The sequence below is a fragment of the Pseudorca crassidens genome, chromosome 7, assembly GCF_039906515.1.
Source record: "Pseudorca crassidens isolate mPseCra1 chromosome 7, mPseCra1.hap1, whole genome shotgun sequence".
In the NCBI taxonomy this organism is placed as follows: Eukaryota; Metazoa; Chordata; class Mammalia; order Artiodactyla; family Delphinidae; genus Pseudorca; species Pseudorca crassidens.
Window position 1 is genome coordinate 55,256,619 of NC_090302.1, and position 24,813 is coordinate 55,281,431.

General features: G+C 41.2%; 1 protein-coding gene across 4 annotated transcripts in view; it reads left to right on the forward strand.

Moving 5' to 3' along the window:
- The window catches only part of LOC137227817 (tyrosine-protein kinase JAK2), a 375,133-nt gene that overhangs the window by 38,884 nt on the left and 311,436 nt on the right, over window positions 1–24,813 (forward strand). For all 4 annotated transcript variants that reach the window (XM_067744296.1, XM_067744302.1, XM_067744295.1 and 1 more), the window contains 4 exons: window positions 5,494–5,565; window positions 8,587–8,762; window positions 14,295–14,369; window positions 15,314–15,438. In XM_067744296.1, the coding sequence (XP_067600397.1) occupies window positions 8,703–8,762; window positions 14,295–14,369; window positions 15,314–15,438 (260 nt within the window). In that variant the 5' untranslated portion in view covers window positions 5,494–5,565; window positions 8,587–8,702. The remainder of the gene's footprint in view (window positions 1–5,493; window positions 5,566–8,586; window positions 8,763–14,294; window positions 14,370–15,313; window positions 15,439–24,813) is intronic.

A 24,813-nucleotide genomic window follows, 5' to 3' on the forward strand; every position in this document is an offset into this window, starting at 1 on the left:
TAGAACTGAAGATATTGGATACAAATAGGAAACTTGAAGGTGGTAAAAACAGCATAAATCAGAGAAATAAGTTGCCCTTTGTTGAGTTCACTTCTTTTACAGGTTTTTACATAAGCAAAATAAAATATCTAGGAAAATTTGAAGGTATGGGGCAAAAAAGTAACCTTCAGTGATGGTTATTATACGTAAAGCAGCAGTAAAAAAAATTTTTGTGCAGTAGTCTAGCATATTTCTATTTCTGTGGGATAGAGTTCTAGATGTGGAATTGGCAGGTCAAAAATTATGCTTTAAAATAAAAAATGGGAATGTGGGGTCAAATCAAAGTGTGTGAAATCCTTTTGCTTAATTGGTAAGATAGCCTCTCCCTCAATTGTTATTTCTTCCTTGTAGTGACACTGTGTTTTTTTGAGGTATATTTAATCACATTTCTAATATCATGGTAAATTTGAGAGATGATTGGGTTTCTTTGCTTTTCTCATATTTTAAAAGATGTTATTACTTTGAACTTGATTTTTTAAAATAAACTTATCAAATTATACTACACATTAAGAAAAGTGCACAAGCTTAATGAATTGATGAATTATGACTAAGTGGATATACCCAGGTAGCCATTATGCATGTCAAGAAATAAAACAAGACCAGCAACCCACAAAACCCCTCTCATGCTTGCTTCCAGTCACACCATTTCCTCCCATCCCCAGCATAAACATTAAATTGACTTTTTACACCATAGATTAGGTTCCTAAAATATTAACCATGGTTTATATAGGTGGAGTCATAGAGTACGTATTTTGTGTGTGTCTGGCTTTAATTCTGTATTGTTTCTGTGAGATGCATCTTTGTTGTCGCAGCGATAGTTTGTGGATTTACATTGCTGTGTCATGATACTACATTTTATTAATACGTCACAATTTATGTACTCTATGTTTTTTTTTTTTCTTTGTTTGTTTTTTTGCGGTATGTGGGCCTCTCACTGTTGCGGCCTCTCCCGCTGCGGAGCACAGGCTCCAGACACGCAGGCTCAGCAGCCATGGCCGACGGGCCCAGCGGCTCCGCGGCATGTGGGACCCTCCCGGACCAGGGCACGAACCCTTGTCCCCCGCATCGGCAGGCAGACTCCCAACCACTGCACCACCAGGGAAGCTCCTCTACCTATGTTTAAATAACTTCATCAGTGCTCTTTTCTGTTTATTACTTGATAAATTTTCGCATTCCCTTTGTTTTGGGTTTATCTTTTTGTGCCTGTTTTAAAATTTGTTTTATCGGTTTTGATTTGTTATCTTTTTACATAACCATCCATTTTAATTCCAAATGTGTCAGTAAATAATAGAGAATAGTCTACCATAAAAGCTTTCAATCTTTTGTATTAATTATATTTTTTATTTTATTAATTCACATTTTCTTTCCTTTTACAAATGAATGAGGATATTGATTTGTGTTGTATTTTTTTCAATGAATTAGCTTTTTTCTGCTATGTTTTCCATTTTGTTTATCTCTTCTTTTGAGATTATTATTGTCATTTATTTTTTAGCTTGAAATTTTGTTCCATTTCTAAAATCTCAGTTCATTGTTCTCTTGCTTTTCTTTTTCTTAATTACTAAAGTGTTTACAGTGGTAAGTTTTTCTTTTGTAGACCCCCATATATTTTGATAAAATTGATATGTCTCTTTAATATATTTTTCTTGACCTATTCATAATTTAGGAAAGATGTTATGTAAATATTTCTTTAAGTTAAAATATAATTTATTATCTATCACATTATGCATAATTACATAAAATACGTAAATTTTTTATATGTACCTTATTTTCAAGTGAGCAGACATCTTTTAATTTATTCTGAGACTTGGGTATATGTAATTTCTACCTTTTTGGATTTAATGATGAAAATAATGACTCCTAATTTCACGTGGTAATAGTTTGCTGTCTTACCTTTTAGTTATCTCTAACGAAATTGAAGTCACACTGTATATATCCCTTAAAATTTTTTTCCTTAATATAGTGTGAACATTTCCCTATGTAATTAAGCAGTTTAAAAAAATAATGGCTATATTGTATTATAAATATCTTTCATAGGCTATTTAATGAGAGCATTGTTTATTGGCTCTTTAAATTGTTATAATACCTTTATTTGTATTTTTCAATTTAATTTTTATGTATTTTTTAAAAATGCGTACACATGACATGAAATTCAAAGGGAACAAAATGGTTTACAAAGTCTGTCTCTGTTTGTCTGTCTGTCTCTTTCCCAATCTTCTTTCCCTGTGAAGCAAACAGTGTCGTTGGTTTGTTGTGTTTCTTTTCAGGGCTGTTTTTCCCATAAATAAGCAAGTACACACTTTTTCCTTTTGCAAAGACCATCTGCATCTTACTTTTTTCCACTCAGTATACTATGGAGATGTTTCATATCAGTATATTAAAAAATACTTATTAATTTTATAGCAGCAGAGTGTTCTGGTATGTAGATGTGTCATAATTTATTTAAGCAGACTAATATTTCTAGAATTTGAGTTGCGTTACAATACTTTTAAGTGAAACTGCTTATTGAGATTTTTTTTTTAAAAAAAATCCTTGTTTTTAAAGTATAGATCTTGTTATAGAGTATAGATCTTTAGATTGTATTCCTTCTCTTGTTCCCCTTCTTGGAGACATGGTTTTGCCTTTCTTAGTGAGGAATGGGTCGGGTTGATGACCACCACTAAGTCTTCTAGAAGTTACCAGCCCCTTTAAAGAAATGATGCGTTCACTTCTTTGGGGGCTAGGGAAGCGGGGAGGGCAGTAGGTATGGGAGTTAGTATTTTAAAAAATCCCGAAACTGATGGTCCTGATAGTACAGATTTGTTTAAAATATGAAATACAATAACATAAAAAATTCATAAGACATAAAACTAGTCTTATAGGATTATAAAATGAACATCTGTGTGATCCCATCCAGGTCAAGAAATAGAACATTGTGCACACCTGTGTGCCTCTTTCATTCACCACTCCCTTCCATGCCCCTAATGGTAGCCAGTCTCCTGACCATTATGGTCTTCATGTTGATTCTCTTTCTAGCTGTGTAACCTAATTATGTATTCCTAAACCATCCAGTAAAATTGTGCCTGTGCTTATTTTGGGGATTTTTCCCCCTAATGTTGTTATAGATATCTGACGTTCTGTACTCTTAGGAGCAGTCTTGAAGAAGTGAAGGGGCAAGGAATCCTATACATCTTGTCTTAATGAAGTTAGACACTTCAGTCTGACTCTTATTAGGTGAACTTGAGATCTTTTTCATACCAGGTGATGCAGCTATATCTTCACTGTTACCAGGATTCTGGAACTAGCTCTGTGTTGGTTCTTTGAAGTACTGCTTCTGAAGAACCTGTTTACTGTGACCAGGGGATGGTCCTGCCTGGAGGTCTGTTTAGGTGCCCATTCTCTTCCTACTCATGTTCCTCTGCTGGGCATTTTTAATTGTGTTCATGCTCAAGAGCCCCTGTGGATTACAAAAAGAAAAAAAAAAAACAGCCCAAAAAAACTACTTCTAAAGTAGTTTTGTTTTCTTTTCTTTCCTAATCTGTAAAAGCTATGGAGTTGATAATCTTCGGCTTTATTCATAAATGCTTGCTCCTGTCTCCCATTTAGGCACTGTGAAAGCTTGAGCAAATCAAGAGTTTTCCTTTTTTGTGCAGAATACCTTGCATTTTCTGTAAACATAAGTAGAAAATGGCATTGTGTTATATAGATGATGCCTACTTTTTAAAAACGTAGAATATTCTATATAAAAAGACCATAGAAAGCATTTCTAGTTCGATTTTGTAGTTGAGTTACTTTTGAACTTTTGTGTTGCTACTTATACCACAACCTAATACACATACAAGTATATGTAAAACTGAGACTAAAATTTCATAAACAGCACCCTTACTATGTAACTCTGATATTGTTTATTCTGTTCTAATTTCATTAAAAATAAATGTAGACTGGGAACTTATTAAATCATCTGCAGGGTCCTTCAGTTAAATCATTGCCTACAGTTGAAAGGTACCATAATTTTCTAGAGGAAGAGGTTGACTCTGAGGGATTAAACTGAGTTATGGTGTGGTTCAGAGCATGGACTTTGGAGAAGGGCAGGCTTGGGTTCAAATCCTGGCTCTGCCACTTGCCAGTTGTTTAACCAGGGCAAGCTAGAGGGCATTCTTGGGCCTCAGCCTTCTGTAAAATGGGAAACACTTCCTGCTTACTGGTTATAAGGATTACATAGGTAAGCATTAATACACAGCTGCTGTTATTAGCCATTATGCCTTGTTTCAGGACTTAAGGGAGTTTCTCTGACTTCTGGCCCAGTGCTCTTTGTACAGATTGCAGAATCTGCTATGACAGGAGTTATGGGACAGTGTTAAGTAACAGAGCAGGTAGATGGGAATTGCTTAGTCGATCTGCTTCACCCTTTGGGATCAGTTTAGGTGACTTCCAAGGTCTGTGCTCTCAAACTCTACTAGTCTATTGTAGGACTAGGAACTGCCTGAAAGCGTCAGGCAGTCACCATGCCTTCAGTGCAGAAGACTTGGTCTTCCTTGTCCCCGTTCATGGGAGGGAGGTTGAAGCTAAAGCCTGTGTGTGTGTGTGTGTGTGTGTGTGTGTGTGTGTGTGTGTGTGTGTGTGTGTGTGTGTGTGTAAAATCTACCGAGGAGGACAGAGGATGTTTAATCCTGAGTCTTCACTCTACCTCTTCCCATATTTCACATTTAAAATCTACCCTCCCCCACCTTGTAAAGAATAACCAGCTTTTATATTCTAGATAACAATTTATTCATAAAAGTAATTGAAGCAAATTTACACATTAAAATTTAAATAATAAGACTAAATTCTTATAAAATCCTACTATGAAGAGAAACTAACACTTTGTATTTTTTCTTCCAGTCTTTTTTCATGCATTAAAAAAAGGTGGCAGTAATACTGTATATTCAGGCACCTTTGTAATAAAATTAAAAACTGAACTGATTAGATAGCTTCTAGATCAGTAAACGATAGAGGAAAGGAGCCAGGGATGCTTTGTTGAATGGGAGAGACGGTAACCTCTTACTGCCTCTGAGACTGAAGGGTGGTCCTCGATTTAATTTTCCTTGTCAGGTGTTCTGCAGCAAGTAAGAATTTGAGTTTAAAACTCTTTCCTACTTTCTGTTCTTTCTCCCTTATTTGGCACACACTCCTGAGGTCAGGAGGACAGGTGGGTGTTATTCTGCTAAAATTAATATCCCATTAGATTGCTGGTAGAATTGCTATTTTTTGGTGAAATACGAAAACTGAGTTGTTTCTAATAGTTCTACTAAACATATATATGCTAGTCAGTGCTTTTCAACTGCTTCAGATTCCTTAGCCAGTGAGCCACCCAGGTCCTGAGAAGAACCCAGGTATGATGCAGGAAGTAACCTACCCTGCACTGCAGTACTTGAATGGGATGTGCTCTGGAAATGGTGACCTAGCATGAGGCCAATCGGTTTTCTTTTCTCCCCACAGATTTTGAAGCCAGCTTCATAAGGCTGTTGGACAAAATAACTAATGGTTCTCGAATTGAAATAAACCAAACAGGTAAGCTCCTTTTCTTCCCATTCCTGAAAGCACCTACATGTAATACTTAAATATTCCTCTGTTATTCACTCTTTTTGATGGTATAAATATTGTATTTGGATGGAAAGACCCAGTTTCCTATCTGTGATACAATTGTCTGGAGATGGTATGTGAAATCTGCCAATTTAAGGAGAATACACTTGATTTAAGTAAGTTAGAAGAGTGAAAATTTCAGATCAACAGACGAGCACCTCTTCTTTTTAAACAATAAAAACACTTTATACCTAACATTTGTATACAACTTTTCAATGTCCATTTAACTTATGTTGTCACAATAAAATCTTCTAACAAACTGTCTGAGGTAGTTGTATGTGCTGAATTTTTTTTATTTTATTTTGTCTTTTAAAGCAAGTTTATACAAGTATATGCAAAAAATGTGAAAAATCCCTTCACCCTGTTTCCTCTTCCATTCTCTCTCCCAGGGGCAGCGGTGGTCACAGTGTGGGGACTGTGTCCTGGTCTCCTTTATGTGCATTTGCTTACGTGGGCACTTTTGTATGTCAAACCCATCAACAGGGTCATGCTCTTCATGTTGTTCTGCAGCCAGTTTTTTTCATTAGCACAGGTGTCTCAGGGAATTTTCTTGCCAGGCACATGCAGGTCCATCTCAGTATTTCAGTGGGCCTTATATTGTATTCTACTGTATGGAAGCATGATAACTTATTTAACTGTTCCCTACTGATAAACATTTAGGTTGTTTCTAGTTTTTTGTCTGAGTGGTTTTTTTGTTTGTTTGTTTTTGTGCTGTTGGAAACTCTTTTTTAAAAAAATAAAATTAATTAATTAATTAATTAATTTATGGCTGCATTGGGTCTTCGTTGCTGCACGTGGGCTTTCCTTAGTTGTGGCGAGCAGGGGCTACTCTTCGTTGTGGTGTGCGGGCTTCTCATTGTGGTGGCTTCTCTTGTTGGGGAGCAGGGGCTCTAGGTGCGTGGGCTTCAGTAGTTGTGGCACACGGACTCAGTAGTTGTGGCTCATGGGCTTAGTTGTTCCACAGCGTGTGGGATCTTCCTGGACCAGGGTTCAATCCCGTGTCCCCTGCATTGGCAGGCGGATTCTTAACCACTGCGCCACCAGGGAAGCCCCCTAGAAACTCTTTTATCTACATTGTTAGACGATCATGGCAAGCATCCTTTGGCTCCATTTACTATGTGCCTTTGCTCATATATTCAACAAAGGAAACTGAACTTTTCTGTGTGTTGGCTCTCTTAAGAAAGAAGACAAGCTTGGCTTCATAAGTGGCCATGGGACTTGTTGATCTGTAGCAGGTTTCAGGCATAAAACATCAGATGCCCTTTGCAAGCTATGATTCCCTTAGTCTTCCTTGGCTTGTTTACTTTGAAACTGCTGGGGATTTTTTTCAGCTATTTTTATTGGTGATTCAGAGAGAAGGTAGTTCTATTCTTTTCTGGTCATTTCTGCAACTTAGGTTGAGAAGTAAGACATTTACATGATCCTGCTTCTTTCCACCTCATGTGTCAGTCCCCGCTCCCCCCACCCCGGGAAGCCTTCATTCTGATGATCTGGTCAGTTTATCATTTGGTTAATTTGCAGGCGTAACAGATTTGCAGAGTTCAGTGGTTATAGAGTCTTTTCTGGGGGGAGGGAGGAGAGATTTTTGACCTAAAAGAAAGATTGTTTTGTGACTTTAATAGTATTTAGAATAACCGATGTAGAGTTTTTCCCACTTTGATCAGAATATGATTCTGATCGTGATGGTTGGGATTTTGGTTTTTAATATAGTAAAACCTATATTTATTTTATGAAACTCCTAAGAGCTGCTTTTCTTTTCTTTTTTTTTTAAAGAATGTAGGGATTTTTTTAAATGTGTTTTTAGTTCTTTTTATTTATTTTTAATTTATTTATTTTATTTATTTTTGACTGTGTTGAGTCTTTGCTGCTGCACGTGGGCTTTCTCTAGTTGCAGTGAGCAGGGGCTGCTCTTCGTTGTGGTGTGTGGGCTTCTCATTGCAGCGGCTTCTCTTGCTGCGGAGCATGGGCTCTAGATGCACGGGCTTCAGTAGTTGTGGCACACGGGCTCAGTAGTTGTGGCTCGTGGGCTCTAGAGTGCAGGCTCAGTAGATGTGGCACACGGGCTTAGTTGCTTCGCGGCATGTGGGACCAGGACCAGGACCAGGGCTTGAACCCGTGTCCCCTGCATTGGTAGGCAGATTCTTAACCACTGCGCCACCAGGGAAGCCCAGAGCTGCTTTTCTTTTGGTGACTAAACATAGTTCTTCCTCTAATGTTAAATTTCTTTATTGGTAAATTGTGCCAGAAGACATTGGCCAAAGATTATTAACATCAAAAATACTGTGTTCACTTATTCATACTCCCTGAATCATCTATTTTATTTGGTTCTTCCTCTAATATGTAAACCTAGTAAGAAACTTTTTAGATGATGTGAATATTTGAAAGAATAAATAAAGATAACAAAGAGTTTCCACTAAAGCTGTTCAATAATTTTAGCCATTTCCATTTGTTACTATTAAATTAAAATAGCTACTATTAATGGAAGTAAGTGCCATAAAGTACTTGCCTTCTCTAGGTACCTTGTTTGGTGAGTGTGGTATATGGGGAATTTCATTTCCCGGGCCTAGAAGCAGCTGATTGCCGGCATGATGATTTCAGAACATCACGTGTAAACCCCACATCAGCACAGTCTGAGAGTGTGCTGTTGGGAGACTAGGGTGCCTGTTAGGATATCTCCTCTGTGCCCTGCCACAGCTTTGGCAGTTCAGATGGCTCAGGGAGGGGTTTAATTTATTACTGTTTATTAAATTACACTCACAGTTTATTATTGTTACAGGGGCTTGAGAGTAATGAGTCAGCTTTTGGAGTGAAGTATGTGGACTCTTAGGAGTGGCATTTTGAACTCTCTTGGATGCCCTTGCCAGACTTTCCCCTTGGGACTTACTGCCTTCGTTGCCTTTGTGACACTAAGTTTTTTTTTCCTGCTGACTTTCTTTTCTCCGGTGTAAGGAACCACCTTATATTATCAGCCTGGCCTCTTGTATGGTGGGTCTGTGGAACATGACTGCAGCATCCTTCGCAGCATTGGGTATTATCTGGAAAGTCTTCTCTGCCTGGCTCCATTTATGAAGCACCCGCTGAGAATAGTTCTGCGAGGAGTGACCAATGACCAGGTGGACCCTTCGGTGAGTAATGAGGCCATACCAAGATGTGAGTTTTATTTGTCTCTTGTCACAACCCAACATTTGAGAGACCAGTTCCTGATAACACACAGGCGTATTGTAGAGAGTGTTTGTTTTGTTATTTACCTAGAAATTTAGAGGTTGATCACTCCAGGAGGGAGATGAGCCCAGACTCATAATCACCACATTCAGTCACGATGGTTAATGTTCGTCAAGGTGCCTTTCGTTGTCACGTCTAAGAACCTTCAGAACAGATGCTTGCCGTCTCATCGTGGTTGACATGAAATATGACTCTGTTGGCTGAAGTGCATGAGTGGAATTTTCAAAAGGTCGTATGATGGTTGAGGTTGGAAGGCAGCAGACCAACATTTTAGGCCGAGAATAACATCTCCTTGGCATTGCTGCAGCATGATCTGGACTCAGGCTTCAGCCATACACTTTAGGACTTCCTTCTCCTGAGAAGAGTCCGCAGGTGTAGAAAAAGGGCACGAGGGCAGGGAAGGTATATATGAGCGTTGCTAGTTTTGGGGCACCAGCATACTTCTTATTAAGCGTGCTAATTTTCCTGCCTGTGTAGGGAGGATAGCTTAATATACAGATAGAGTAGTCATTGTGGCTACCACAGCTGTCTTAATGCCAGTCTGGGATGGGTTTGTTTTGTATGTGTGTGGGAGGGTGAAGCAGAAGGTGAGGGAGATTGACTGATTAGAGCAGGCCTGCCTTAGGCCTCTCGTAGTGGGGCAACGATCCCTCCCTTCGGCTGCTCTGCTGTTCAGAGAAGCTGTCTTCAAGCTGAGGGCCGTGATGTGAAGTTCCCACTGAGGATGCTTATCTTCACCTCTGCAGACATTGGACCAAAACCACTGAAGGGGTGGCTTCTGAGGCAGAATGTAAAGTGTGTGGCTTCCCTAACCAGGGAAGTCCAATTAGGTGGTGCAGTTAGCCCTAAAGTGGAGACTGCTGGTATTTACCAGGGCACTAACTAGGGTATAAACACAGTTAATATGTTCTTAGGCATTAAGAGAATTATTCCCCAATTCTTGAATTCAGGTGCATAAACTCTTCTCAGGATCCTGAGTACAGTGCAAGATCTGAAATTCTTAGCTGTATAGGAATGTTGCATAAACTGTTTAGAATTTTAAAGTAATTTCAAATGATTGCTTTTTTCCAGAAGATTCTAGGAAATGGGTCCTTCAGTTAAAAGTATGAGAGGAGATCTCTACCATTTCCAATTGGGATGGGAAGGGGAAGGTGCCTTGAATGTTGGCAAAAGGCCCTGAAGCAGACAGGAGACGCTGGCACTGTGTGTCCCAGTTTTGTTCTCTTTCTGTAATTGCCAGTGATCTTAAAAGCTTTTATCACTGGCAGTATTAAAATTTACATATTAACAGTGACAAAGATTAATTGATGAATTCCCTAGAAAGGGTACTTAATTCTTTTTTTTGCAGAGTATTAAAAATTTTTTTTGTTTGTTTGTTTTCACATGCCACAGGACTTTCTGCTTTTGCTAGCTGCATGACTAAAATGACCTTGGTTAGTACCTGGCTCCAGCCCAGGATAAAATAAATACATCTAATCCCAGATAAAGAGTAACTTCTTCAACCTGTGGCTTCTTCATTTTGAACTTTCTCTTTAATGTGTGGTTCCCCCATCAGTTTATGTCCACATCTACTGTCTGCACACAAGGATGAATATGATGAGTTCTGTCCGTAGGGAACGTGGTCTCATGGGGTGGACAGCTGTGAACACAGCTAGGGAGGCTGCAAGGCTGAATACCTCTGGGCTCTGGTAGAAGCACAAGCAAAGTGCTAAGGGCTAGGGAGGGCTTTCTGGAGGAAGGGAAGCCCCAGAGTCAGTCATGGTTTTAGGAAGATAACTATGGAGGTTGAGAGAAGGATGAATTGCAGAGGTGCCAACTAATTTGAACATTATGCAGAAGAAAGTGGAAGGGTAGGGACAGATATGAAGGGCAGTGTGGAGGGAGGGACTTCATAACTATATAACTAATTGGAGATGGGATAGGAGGAAGGGATCATAAATAACTCCATGATTTCTGTCCTGGTTGACTTGAAGGATAGTGATCAGAAAGAGGAAAATTGTGGTGGGGTGATGGATGATGTGTTTGATTTTAGTCCTGTTTCCTGAGATATTGGTGGGACATCCGTAGGGGATGTCCAGTTGAAAGTTGGAAATTATTGTCTGGAGCCTCAGAGATAGGTCATCAGGATCTTACCTACTGACATTTCACTCCCTAGGAGACTGAGATTGACCAGTGCCGAGGCTGCACACTGGTGGCTTTTTGGCTCAGTTAATCTGACAGGTGTTTTTCCTTTGGCCTGTACAGTGTGCTGGTAGTGGTGGTGGTGTGTGTATCTGAATTGGTTGTTCATGTTTGAAACCCCAGAGTTTACATGGTAGTAGGTTGGTGTGGCAGTGCTGGATGGCTATTTCTCCACGACAGCCATCTGTTGGAGCTGAGGAGCACCTGCCCTCTTTGGATGAGGCATGAGATCTTCAGCTGGATACAGGTCTTAGCTGACCTCATCATTCATTTACCTTCCCTTTTTGGCCTCTGTGGGCAGTAGAATTTTGGCCCCATGGTTCCAGGGACTGAGAATAATAAAGAAGATGAATGAGTGTGTAAGGTGTCAGTTGGGGGAACAGGAGCTGCAGACAGTGACTGTGGAGATAGAAGTATTTGGAGAAGCCAAGCAGGAGTTGAATTCTGAGAAGCCAGGGATGATCCAAGAGTCAATCTTTGCAGGATTTGAGTTGGAATTGGGCAGGGAGATTCAGCAGTGAGAAGTTTTATTGACCTTTGAGAGAGCAGTGTCATTGGAATGCAAGGGCAGGCACAGGTTCAGAATGAGTAGGAAATAGAACCATGGAAGGTTAGGAGATTCTTCCAGAAGTTAGATAGGATGATTCCTTAAGAGCTGAGGTTGGGAATTTTTAAACGAACAAAACTTGAACTTGTTTGTAGGCTGAGGCGAAGGTGTAATGGAGAAGGAAAGAGTTGAAATAAAAAGGGTAGGGGGGGCTTCCCTGGTGGCGCAGTGGTTGAGAGTCCGCCTGCCGATGCAGGGGACACGGGTTCGTGCCCCGGTCTGGGAAGATCCCACGTGCCGCGGAGCGGCTGGGCCCGTGAGCCATGGCCGCTGAGCCTGCGCATCCGGAGCCTGTGCTCCGCAATGGGAGAGGCCGCAACAGTGAGAGGCCCGCGTACCGCAAAAAAAAAAAGAAAAAAAGGGTAGGGGGATTTAATAAGGGTAGCTCTGCAGACATCCAACAAGGATGAGAGTTGAAAGCGGCAGCGATGGGATGTGCCGTATAAAGGGGTAGGGACATTTTTCCTTGGAGGCAAAAAGATAGGAAATGGGGAGAAATTTTGAGAAGAAAACTTCTAGGAGGTCTCCTTTGAATCTCGGTGATTTGATATTAGAGCCCCCAGTAGATATTTACTGGTGCCAACAGCTGGCCAATTGGTGTGCGAAGAGTCCATTCTTTTTTAGTACTGTCCTGAAAGGGTCAAGAAGTCTACTGTGTGCTGGGCACTGTTCTAGGTGTACTTAACGTCTGTATCCATATTTATTTGATTTGTGAGGGGAGGTGGGTGTTCTTATCACTGTTTCAGACAGGGAACTGAAGAGCAGGTTGCTTCCCTTTTTCTATTTGGTGCGGCCTGATCATATTTCTACCTGTTGATTGACTGACTGGACTGTAAGGGTGACATCTTTGCCCTGAGCTTCTACTTGGGTCAGACTTCTGCCTTTCCTCTCTGAGCACAGCCCAGTTTCCGTTAAGCAAAACCTACAGACCACCCTCGCCCTGCTAGAACCAGTGTGTGGAGCCAGGGGAGGCTGTGGAACTTGTCCAGTCCAGCCCCTCTTTATACAGCAGGAAGCCAAGGCCTTGGGGAGGTAATGTCCAGGTCTCAGAGCTGGTAAGAGGCAGAGTGGGGCTTCAGCCCACAACTGCTTTTCCAGCCATTGTCACACTGAACCGAGTTGCCTGCCTTCCACGTCAGATGGAGAGTGACTTAGGAGACAGGACCACATCTGGAGTTACACTTGGGCTCCTGGCTGACCCTCAGAGTCAATTTGACCTCATCCTTTATGGCTCCAGGGATACTCTGTTCTCTTGCGCTTCTCTTCCCCAAGAGAGCTGGAGGCTGCCTAGTTCCAGGAGTCATGTGGGCAAGAGTGCCCTGCATTCTTGCAGCCCTCACGTTTTCCAGAATCTGGCTTGGCCTTCTCCCCAGCTGCCCTTAACACTAGCCTAGACTGATTCATCTTGGTTCTGGCAATCCCAAATGCATATTTTAAGTTTGTGGGTGTGTGTAGCTTTAATATTTAATTGAAATGAGCTCAGCTCATCTTTAATGAATTTTCCCAGTAACTGCTTCTGCCCCACCTCATCCATGCTGAACATGTTCCTAGGCTTCATAGGTCATTGCTACCTCTGGTTAATTTTCTGATATGAGAATATTTAGCTGGGGCGCATTCTCTGCTGTAAAGCCTTGCTGGAGTATCGTTCTATTGACCCTTAGCACATTAGAGTTGGTAGCAACTCGGAGACAGGCAGGCTGAGCTCCTTACCTTAGAGACAAGGAAATTTAGACAGTTGAGATTTTCTTGTTTGAGGCCACGCAGCTAACTGGAGACAGAGCCTGGGCCAGGATCAGGGCTTTTCCCTGCAGCCTCTGCTTGGGCCGCTTGTGCCCTCAGCGCCTCCTGCTATAGAGTCAGCCCCCGCAGGGCCGAGAAACATCTCTTGTTCCATTGGGAACAAGCAAGGGATTGCTGTTCTTTCGCACGTTGCCATTGATTTGAATGTCACCTTCTCCTCTATGAGCAATCCACAAATGAACAAGAAGGGGTTTTAATTGAGGAGGAGATAACAGTTACACTTGGCACTGTCTTGTCATCAACTGTGGATGCTGTCATTGCACTTTGGGGTTTGTGTTGCTTCATGCAGTTTGAGGCTGTCCTTCCCCCGAGGCCCTCACTGCCTTGTAGAATCACCACCTTTAAATACCTTTGTGGTGGGTGTCAGCAGGATTCTTAGGTAGGACTCTTAGGTTGAATAGTTCATTTGATTTGCTTTAGTCTCGAGTGCCACCAGCTCTAAACATTAAACAGTCATGTTGGAAAAAGAATACTAAAACAGGTGATTTTCTTGCGTAGTGTTTATACCTATTAAGACTGAGCACAGGTCTCTGTTTTCTGTATGAGCCCAGCAGTTTCTTGGTGCTTTTTGCCTGATGCACGTGATGCTCATGATGACTCATAAGGTAGGTGTATGATATTGTAAATGTGGAAAAGGGGCCCACAGGAGCCAGTGGCTTATAAAGTCACAGTCTATACTCGGGAGCAGAGCCGGCCCACACCCTCAGTTGTAAGCCAGCCTCTTTTCTCTTTACTAGACTGCTTCATCTACCTGGAGGCTAAGCCGTCCCCTCCTTCGCGGGCTCTTTCTTCTTTCCATCTCTCAAGGTTTAACTAAGCTTTTTTTTTTTCTGAAATAATTCTACAGGTTGATGTTCTTAAGGCAACAGCGCTCCCTCTATTGAAACAGTTTGGGATTGATGGTGAATCGTTTGAGTTAAAGGTAAGAATGTACAATTGTTAGTGGTATATATCAATGTGAAAGATTTTCTTACCAACTCATTGGAAGAGCTATATGCCTCACGTGTGTGTGGCACATTTGCAGTCGCCATTTATTAGAAGTCCCACAGGATTCATGAACCAAACATTGCAGACTTTGAGCTGAAAGGGACCCTTTAGTAATGACAGGAGTAGCCAGCAGTTATACTGCACTTACTTCATGGTAGGCGATGTTGTAAGCATTCTACATGTATTAACTCCTTGGCTCATAACAACTCAGCTAATAAGTAGTAGAGCCAGGATTCTGACCATGCTGCCTCTCTGATCTAGATCATTTATCTTAATTTGTGTCCGGAGCCTCCCAACGTGAATGTTCCTGAGAATTTTTAGTACGTTACTTTCAAAACTTAGTCGAAGTAATTTAAGCATCTGTTTGTTTGCTATTTAAGGGAATTACATCAATCCAATGTGATAACACTGGATATCTTAAGCTGTTTAGCATCTCTATTTTTTAAAATGATGTTTTTAAACAAGGAAAATGACTTCATTTTTATTTAATAATGTAGAGTTTTGATAGATCAGTTAATTCCAGAGAAGGAGAAAAGGGTTCCTGATGGTTAAGAAGTGGGATAAGTTGATGAACTAGGCCAGTCCCTCATTTTAAGGTTGAACAAACAGGTTCTGGTGGTGAAGTGACCTGTCTGGCTTTGACTGGGCCATGCAGGCTCTGTGTCCACTGCTCTTTCCGACATACCACGCGGTGTCCTTGTTTAGCACATGCCCCAGTGGAGCTAACATCAGGTGCTATTCATCTTGAAGGGATTGACAAGTTGTGTATGAAAGAGCTTGCTGCTTTCTAATGGTGGTTTTCATTCTTGGTGTAAACCAGCCAGGTTGGGTGTCATCCACTCTACTGAACCCTCACCTCTTCTTTCTCACTTGGTGCAGATTGTGCGACGGGGAATGCTCCCTGGAGGAGGAGGCGAAGTGTTTTTCTCATGTCCTGTAAGGAAGGTCCTGAAGCCCATTCAGCTCACAGATCCAGGAAAGATCAAACGTATCAGAGGAATGGCGTATCCTTTGCATTTGCTTCAGATTTCTTATTTTTTTCTTGCCTCCCTAAGATAAGAGTAACTCATAACAATTTACTTCTTCTCAGGGTTATTTACATTTTAGACAACAATCTTGGAAAAGTCTTAATAATTAATTTATAATTATTGGCTGAGATAGGATATTTTATTACCTGCCTCACCATAACTAGATTGACTGATTGATTCATTTATTTTTTCAGTTAACACTTAAGCAAACAGCTCCAGTGTATGTGACACTATCCTGAGGGCTTCGATTTGGGGGCCACCAGTGCGTCACAGTTCCTCCCTCAGAAGAGCTCATCGTCGGGTGAAGGAAACAAATATACAAACACATAATTCTGCTATAATGTGTAAAGTGATATAGATGATGTGCAGTGGGTTGGGGAAGCTAAGAGTAAAGAGTAGCAAATTTGTCTGGAAGATGTGGGAGGAATGAATAATAATGAATAACATCTGCCATTTATTAAGTGCTTACTCTTAAGCACTTAACAATGGACATGTAGGTTGCCTTCATGCCTTGGCTATTGTGAATAATGCTGAAAAGGGTATAGAAATGTGTGTATATTTCTTTGAGATCCTGATTTCAATTCCTTTAGATATACATCCAGAAGTGGGATTGCTGGATCAAATGGTTAGTTCTATTTTTAATTTCTCAAGGAATCGCCATACTGTTTTCCATAGTGGCTACACTAACCTATATTCCCACTAACAGTATACAAGGATTCCCTTTTCTCACCAACACCTGTTATTTATTTATTTATTTTTTGATAATAGCCGTCCTAATGGGGTGAGGTGATATCTCAGTATGGTTTTGATTTGTAGTTCCCTGGTGATTAGTGATTGTTGAGTACCTTTCCATGTTCCTGTTGGCCATTTGTATGTCTTTTTGGGAGAAATGTCTATTCAGATCTTTTGCCCATTTTAAAATTGGGTTGTTTGTTTATTTTGCTACTAAGTTGTATGAGTGTCTTATATTTGGGTATTAATCATATATATGAATTTCAGACATTTTCTCTCATTACATAGGTTGCCTTTTCACTTTGTTGTTTCTTTTGCCTGTGTTTTGGTATTCAAGAAATCATTGCCAAAGCTAAAAAGCTTCCCCACTATGTTTTCTTCTAGTTTTACAGTTTCAAGTCTTATGTTTGTCTTTAGTCCATTTTGAGTCCATCTTTGTATGTGGTGTAAGATGAGTCCAGTTTCATTCTTTTGCATGTAGGTATCCAGTTTTCCCTACACTGTTTATTGAAGAGAATATCCTTTCCCCATTGTGTATTCTTGTCATCCTAGTTGAAGATCAGGTGACCAGATATGCGTAGGTTTATTTCTGGGCTCTCTGTTCTGTTCTATTTGTCTATATGTCTGTTTTTATGCCAATGACATGCTGTTTTGATTTTTGTAGCTTTGTAATATATTTTGAAATCAGGACCTCTGATGCCTCCAGCTTTATTCTTCTTGCTCAAAATTGCTTTGGCTATTTGGAGTCCTTTTTGGTTTCTTGTAAATTTTAGGATTGTTTTTTTCTATTTTTATTAAAAAGAACATTGGGATTTTGATAGGGATTGCATTGAATCTGCAGATTGCTTTGGAAAATATGGACATTTTAACAATAATGCTTCCAACCCATGAACATGGACTGTCTTTCCATTTAAAAAGTCTTAAAATGTCTTTCATCAGTGTTTTATAGTTTTCAGTGTATAAGTCTTTAGCTTCCTTGGTGAAGTTTATTCCTAAGTGTTTAGGTTCTTTTTTTTTTTTTTTTAAGGGACACAGCACATTTATTTATTTATTTATTTATTTATTTTTGTTGCGATACGCGGGCTTCTCACTGTTGTGGCCTCTCCTGTTGCGGAGCACAGGCTCCGGACGCTCAGGCTCAGCGGCCATGGCTCACAGGCCCAGCCGCTCCGTGGCATATGGGATCTTCCCGGACCGGGGCACGAACCCGCGTCCCCTGCGTTGGCAGGCGGACTCTCAACCACTGCGCCACCAGGGAAGCCCTAGGTTCTTTTTAATGCTATTGTAAATAGGATTGTTTCCTTGATTGTCTTTGCAGGTAGTTTGTTGTTAGTGTGTAGAAATGCAACTGATTTTTGTATGTTGATTTTGTATCCTGCAACTTTATTGAATTCATTTATTAGTTCTAATAATTTTTCTTTTTTTTTTTGATCCATTCTTTAGGGTTTCTACATATAAGATAATGTCATCTGCAAACAGATAATTTTACTTTTTCCTTTCCAGTTCGGATGCCTTTTCTTTCTTTTTCTTGCCAAATTACTCTGGCTAGGACTTCTAGTACTATGTTGAGTAGGAGTGGCAAGAGTGGGAATCCTTGCTTTGTTCTAAATCTTATAGGAAAAACTTTCAGTTTTTCACCATTAAAGATGATGTTAGCTTTGGGCTTTTCATATATGGTCTTTATTGTGTTGAGGTAAGTTTCTTCCATGCTTAATTTGTTGAGAGTTTTTTTTTTTTTTTTTTTTTTTTTTTGCGGTATGCAGGCCTCTCACTGCTGTGGCCTCTCCCGTTGCGGAGCACAGGCTCCAGACGCGCAGGCCCAGCACCATGGCTCACGCGCCCAGCTGCTCCGCGGCATGTGGGATCCTCCCGGACCGGGGCACGAACCCGCGTCCCCTGCATCGGCAGGTGGACCCTCAACCACTGCGCCAGCAGGGAAGCCCCTGTTGAGAGTTTTTATCATGAAAGAATGTTAAATTTTGTCAAATGCTTTTTCTGCAACTATTGAGACAATGATGTAATTCTTATCCTTCATTCTGTTAATGTGGTGTATCACATTGATTGATTTGCATTTGTTGAACCATTGTTGCATCCCAGGGATAAGTGCCAGTCTATCATGTTGTATGATCCTTTTAATGTGCTGTTGAATTCAGTTTGATAATATTTGTTGAGGTTTTTTGCATCCATGTTCATCAGAGATGTTGGCCTATAGTTTTCTTTTCTTGTATTGTCTTTGTCTGGCTTTGGTGATGCTGGTTTTGCAAAATGAGTTTGGAAGTTTTTCCTGTTTGATTTTTTAGAAGTTGAAGGATTGATGTTAATTCTTCTTTAAATGTTTGGCAGAATTCACCAGTGGATTCATCTGCTGAAGCCATCTGGTTCTGGGCTTTTCTTTGTTGGGAAGTTTTTGATTACTGATTTAGTCTCCTTACATGTAATTGGTCTGTTCAGGCTCTGTGTTCTTGATTCAGACTTGATAGGTATTAGGTTTATTCATTTCTTCTAGGTTGTCCAATTTGTTGGCATGTAATCATTCATAATAGTCCCTTGTGATCTTTTTAAATTTCTGTGGCATCAGTTGTAATGTTTCCTTTCATTTCTGATTTTACTTATTTGAGTCTTCTCTTAGTCTAGCTAAAGATTTGTCAGTTTTGTTTATCTTTTCAGAAAATCAGCTGTTTTGTTGATTTTTTTCCTATCGTTTTTCTGTTTTATTTATATCTACTCTGATCTTCTGCTAACTTTGAATGTGGTTTCTTCTTTTTCTAGTGTAAAGTTAGGCTGTTTATTTGAGATCTTTCTTCTTTTGTAGAAAGAATGTAAGCACTTATCACTATAAAATTCCTTCTTAGTATTCCTTTTGTTGCATTTCATAAATTTTGGTTTGTTCTGTTTTCATTTGTCTCAAGATATGTTCTAATTTCCCTTTTTGATTTCTTTGACCCAATATTTGTTCAGAAGCATGTTTCTAATTTTCATGTATTTGAATTTTCCCATTTTCTTGCTGTTATTGATATCTAGTTTCATTCCATTGTGGTTAGAAAAGATACTTGTGGTGATTTCACCCTTCTTAAGTTTATTGAGACTTTGTTCTATGACCTACCATGTGATCCTGGAGAATGTTCCACGTGTGCTTGAGAAGAATGTGTATTCTGCTACTGGTGGCTGGATGTTCTGTATATGTCTGTTGGTTCTCTTTGGTTTATAGTGTTCAAGTCTGCTGTTTCCGTACTGATTTTCTTTCTGGTTGTTCTATCCATTATTGAAAGTGGGGTACTGAAGTCTCTTATTATTATTGCATTGCTGTCTATTTCTCCATTCAGATTTGTGGATGTTTGCTTTATATATTTAGGTGGTCTGATGTTGAGTGCATGTATTTATATAACTGTTATATCTTCTGGTTCAATTGACCCTTTTACTGTTATATAATAACCTTTGTCTCTAGTGACTTTGAAGTCTTTTTTGGCTTAAAGTCTATTTTGTTTGATGTAACTATAGTCACCCTTGCTCTTCTTTGGTTACCATTTGCATGGAATATCTTTTTCTGTGCCTTCACTTTCAGCCTATTTATGTCCTTATATCAAAAGTGAGTCTCTTGTGGACAGCATGTAGTTGGGTCTTGTTTTATTCATTCAGCCACTCTATGTCTTTTGATTGTGGAGTTTAATACATTTATATTTTATATACTTTATTCTTAAGCCTCAAAGTGAGTTTGAATTCTCTTACATCCTGTTTTGTAGATGGGGAAACTGAGGCTTCAAAAGGAATTTGCTCCCACGTCACATTGCTAGTAATGGTAGAGCTGGGATTTGAACCCTGTCCCTGTTAAAAGCCCAGGCTTTTAACCTCTGCTTTTTCCTATAGAGAGGACAGGGCATTTGGACTGAGCCTTGAAGAATAAAGGCTTGTAAAATGGGGCAAAGAAGGCGGAGTTCTTCAGGCAGAAATGTGGGCCTGTGTGGAGGGAGCAGTGCACATTGGTTCTGGGGAGTGGCAGGCAACGTGGTGTGGCCTGAATGCAGGTCGGTCAAGGGTGTTTGGTAGTAGAAGATGGGACAAAAAGTTGGGGCAGGAGCCTGTAAAGCTGGGAGGCTGTGCCGAGGAGTCGACCTTCATTCAGAGTCAGTAATTTTCTTTTGGAGAGAGAATTTGCACATCAAGCAGATAACTCTGGTGGTACCGAAAGAACTTTTGGCTATTTTTGGCTCGTTGTAGAAATTTTGGTAGGTGCAAGTTAAAAAAAACAAAAAAACAAACAAAAAACCATCTAATCACCTGATGGCGATCACTTAGAGGCAAAGATAGTGGGGAATTATCATGCCCTAAAGAGAGCCGGTGAGGGTAGGGGCTGGGGGACAGGTGAGGGCTGCTAGTTTATGGAGGTCCTAGAGGCAGGATGGATAGGATGCAGCAATCACCTGGGTCTGTGCTAGAGGAACAGGGAATCCTTGAGTGTGACTTTGATGTTTCTCACTTATGCACCTGAATAGACATATTTTGTTCAGATAGAAGCTACAAATGTTTGGAGTGGGGTGTGGCAGCGTGGGTGGCGGTGAAGATAAGTTTAGTTTTATTCATGTTGGGTTTGGTGGTCCCAGGTAGGTAAGTGGATAAGTCTAGAAAGGACTTATTAGAAGTTAGGAATGTAGAACTGTAACTGAGGGGCCAGGAGAGCTAGAAATGAAAGATTTGGAGTCAGGTACCATGTAGAAGGCAGGGAGGAGGGTGGAACCGTGAGAGGTCACTAAGACTTGAAAGCAAAAGCAAAGTAAGTGCTCCCAGGAAGGAAGACTAGGGAAAATCAGAGAGTTGAGAGGAGAATAAGGAAATCAAATAACTATATTTCATTTTAAAAAAATACATAAAAATAAAAAAAAATTTTTTAAACTACACTGAGGTACCATCTCTCACTAATCAGACTGGTAAAAAACTGAAGTTTGACATCCTATTCTGTTGAAAGGCTGGTGGGAAGGTGAGACAGTATAACCCCTATGGTTAAGAATTTGACAATATCTCGCAAAATTCCCAGAAATCAAGGAAGCTGTCAAAGGCTACTAGAGTCATGTCAACTAGACACAGAAGCCAACTTGAAGAGGCTCCTACTAGCCAAAGGTGGGACAATCCAACCACCAGTAGGAACAATTACAGTTGATCGAAACACATTAAATAAGTTTACATCCACAAATTTATTATGATACTTGAAAAAAATAAACCTTTATTCATCCCGCTTGGAAATCAACTCATTCTTTTGAAAATTGGTAGAGACAAGCATTTATTCTGCTTTTCCTGTACAGACTGATGAAGAGAAGTTGGTGAGGGAAAGTCTGTGTTTAGCAGGGATGTTAACTCTTTGTTTATGAATAAATTGCAAATCGTTTTTTTCTAAAAAGAGGTAAAAAAGAAAATGTAGCTTCTTGGAAGCCCACCCAGGTCAGCGCCTTAGAAGGGCTCAGAGGAGTCAGCATTAGGATGGGGGGCAAGCTGAGGGACTCACAGCAGGCTGCCACTGATACCCCTGGGAGCTCTTTCCAGAGGGTGGTAGAGGCAGAGGCCAGATAACTAGTTCTCGGTTGCAGAGTGATGGAGGGAAATGGTGAAGAGCAGAGGCCACTCTTTCAAGAACCTTGACAAGAAAGAGAATAGAAGGAAAGATAAGGTGGTGACTTGAGGAAGAGAATTGAGAAGATTCCCTTCCTTTTTAACAAAAAGGTTGGTGATGATTTGAGTATTTTTGTAGCTTGGGTAAAGTAGATTTATATATGAGAGAGGGAGACTGATAAAGCAAGGTAACAAGGTGATTAAAGCACAGGTACTAGAGTCACACAGATGTGGATTCTAACTGGCTTTGCCACTCACTGGTGGAGATGTTTGGCCCCAAGCCTTGGTTGACACATTTATCATTGGGCCCGCTTACAACTACTGTATGGGGCTGTAAAGAAGGTTAAATGAGGTAATAGATGTATGATACAAGACACTGGGGTGGTATATAAGTAAGTGTTTGGTAAGTTGTGGCTGCTGTTATTTTTATTATTCTTTGAGAGGGGATGGATTGAAAATGGCAGGTATATGGTAAGGATGGAGCAGTCTGACGATGATTGGAAGCCAGTGGGAGGAGTTTTCAATTTTACTGAGTTAGGGTGGGTTCTAGGATAAGGGGATCAGCACGGGTATGATAAGGGAATGTAACAGGGGTGGTAAAGATGTGCCGTCACAGTGTCATAGGGGCCACTATTGGGGGTGGGGTGCCCATAGGGACATAGTAACTAAAGATAAGAAAAAGGCTGTGGGACTTCAATAAGGGCTCAGCTGAAGCGAAATGTTATCATGGTGCCAGCTGCATGGCCGTGGGTCCAGCAGCAGTTGGCAGCCTAGAAGGAGAAGTAGAGGAGGCAAGAGGGCCATTTTCATCCAGGGCTGGGTGTGGATTGACAGGGTGAGTGGGTTATGCAGAAGGACGGGTTAGAGGGCGTATTGGTGAGCGTGGCATTGGAGTGACAGCCAGTGCACTCCTTACTGAGTAATGCAGCAGGGGCTCACCAGCCTGGAGAAAGCACCTGGTCATGGGTTTGGAATCCTTAGCAGGTTTAATGGAAGTAGATATGTGTGCTGTGTAGAAGAACAAGAAATTATGTTTAGGGAACTGTGTTTTGGGGTTTCAGATATTAAGAGTGGTAGAATTCTAGGTGCCAACAAGATCTGGGTGAGGGCAAGTGTTAGAGGCGGGGTGGGGTGGGGGCTGGATGGGGTTGGGTGTGGCTTTCCTGGTGGGAATTTGACACAGTGGGGTGGACCAGGATGTATGCTTCTTGGGGTGATAGGGGCTTAAAGTCAAATTTTGTATTTTTCAGGAGGTTTTGGGGTGGTCCTTCTTGGAGGAAAAGAAGTATGGAGTGGACTAACTTTTCAGAGGCCTTGAGTAGATTGAACAGTGAGTGGTGAGGGCACGGCATGGGGGCATACCGTGGGCAGAGAGAGCCATTGATGAGATAAAAGATCAAACTTGGGGTGCTACCTGAAGTTCTTTGTAGGCATCATCAAGAACAGAGGAATTTATAACAAAGCTTCTTCCATGGATTATGGGTCAAGACCTGTGTATATGAGGAGAGAATGGGGGAGAAATGGCTCCTGTCCTGGGGAGCCCCCAGGTTGATGGATACTTCCATTGATGACCCAAGGTGATGTTCAACTCTCAAGTTCTCCGATTCAGAGGCGGTAGAAACAGGTTATAGAGAAATGGAAATGTGATGTGAGTAGGTGGGGTTTTTTTTTTTTTTTTAATATGCCTGTTCTGCTTGACCCGTGTCAGTTACTTATAGCTCAACCTCATTCTCATTAACATTGTATTTCACTATGTAAAGAATTCCAAATTAAAACCTGTTGATGACCATTGGGGTGTCTTCTGTTTTTCACTGTTGCCAAAAATGCTGTGGTTAATGGGTTAATAGCCTTGTACACGGAGTTCCTACACACTCTCAGGACTATTTCGGTTTGTTTTTTCTCTTTTGAGATTTGTTTCCTCAATGCTACGTTGTGGCAGTGAACTCTGCTTGGAATCCATTCTCTCTAGTTTGGAAATGTGATTTCCAGCATGTGTTCTGTTTGTTTACCACAGTCCTGTGGTAACAACATGGGTTTCACAGAGGCAGTTACAGTGGGATCCCACCTGTACTCGCTATACTGGGTGCAAAAGCCTTGTGAGAGTTTTGAAGCCTTTGATGAAGACGACGGGAAACGGGGTTGTACAGTGTTTTACATAAAAGCTGAGAGAGCTGTTATGCCCCGGGCACCTGGGGTGGCAACATTGTTCCTCCCCGGCTTCTCTCTCGTGTTCTTCGAGCCTTCCCTGTGTAGACTCTGAGCCAGAAGGATGCCAGTGAGGTCCCAAGCCCCTCACCTTCCTTGAGGCCGGGGGTAGGACACCTGAACGCTGCCCGATACAGCCCCGACTCTAGAGCCTTCCTCTGAACTCCCCAGGAGAGTTGACACAGCGCCCTTGCCCAGATCCCTGTCTACAAACCAAACGTTCCAGCCACTGGTCTGCAAAGCTTCCTGTTTCTCGAACACCTCAAAGGAGTGTGGGTTTGAATTGAGATCATCTTCTTGGCCAGCTTTGGAGCCTGGGAAAAAAAAAGCTGCCTTTGGAAAAAGCTTTAGCTGGTTTTGTGGTTTGTTACTTGCAAGGCCGGTTAATGGTTGGGCTGAGCTTGGAGATTGTATTCCCCATAGGAGGGCTCAAGCTGGGAGCCCTGGGAGCTGGGAGAACTAGCGCCGCTCTCCGGTGTGTGTTTGTGGTTTTAACTGGGCTCCCCGCTGCCCCCTTCCAACCCCCACCCCAACCCCCCAGCCCACCCACCGCAGCAGAGTGCATCTCTCTGACTGATTGGCCAGGGATTGGGAGGGAGCTGGTGTTCCTGCCAGCAGCTGTGACTGGACAGTGTGGTTGCCTTTTATTTACTGCCACCCACTCTCATTCTCCCCCTGCCTGAGAGAGAAAGGAACACTGTGTTTTAGTTTTGTGATGCTGTCCCAGTAGTTCATGACTGGGTACATAAGAGTTAAGTGAAGAAGCTAGAGTAGAGGCAGAAGAGGGGCGTGAGGTAGAATTTGTTGGACAATCTG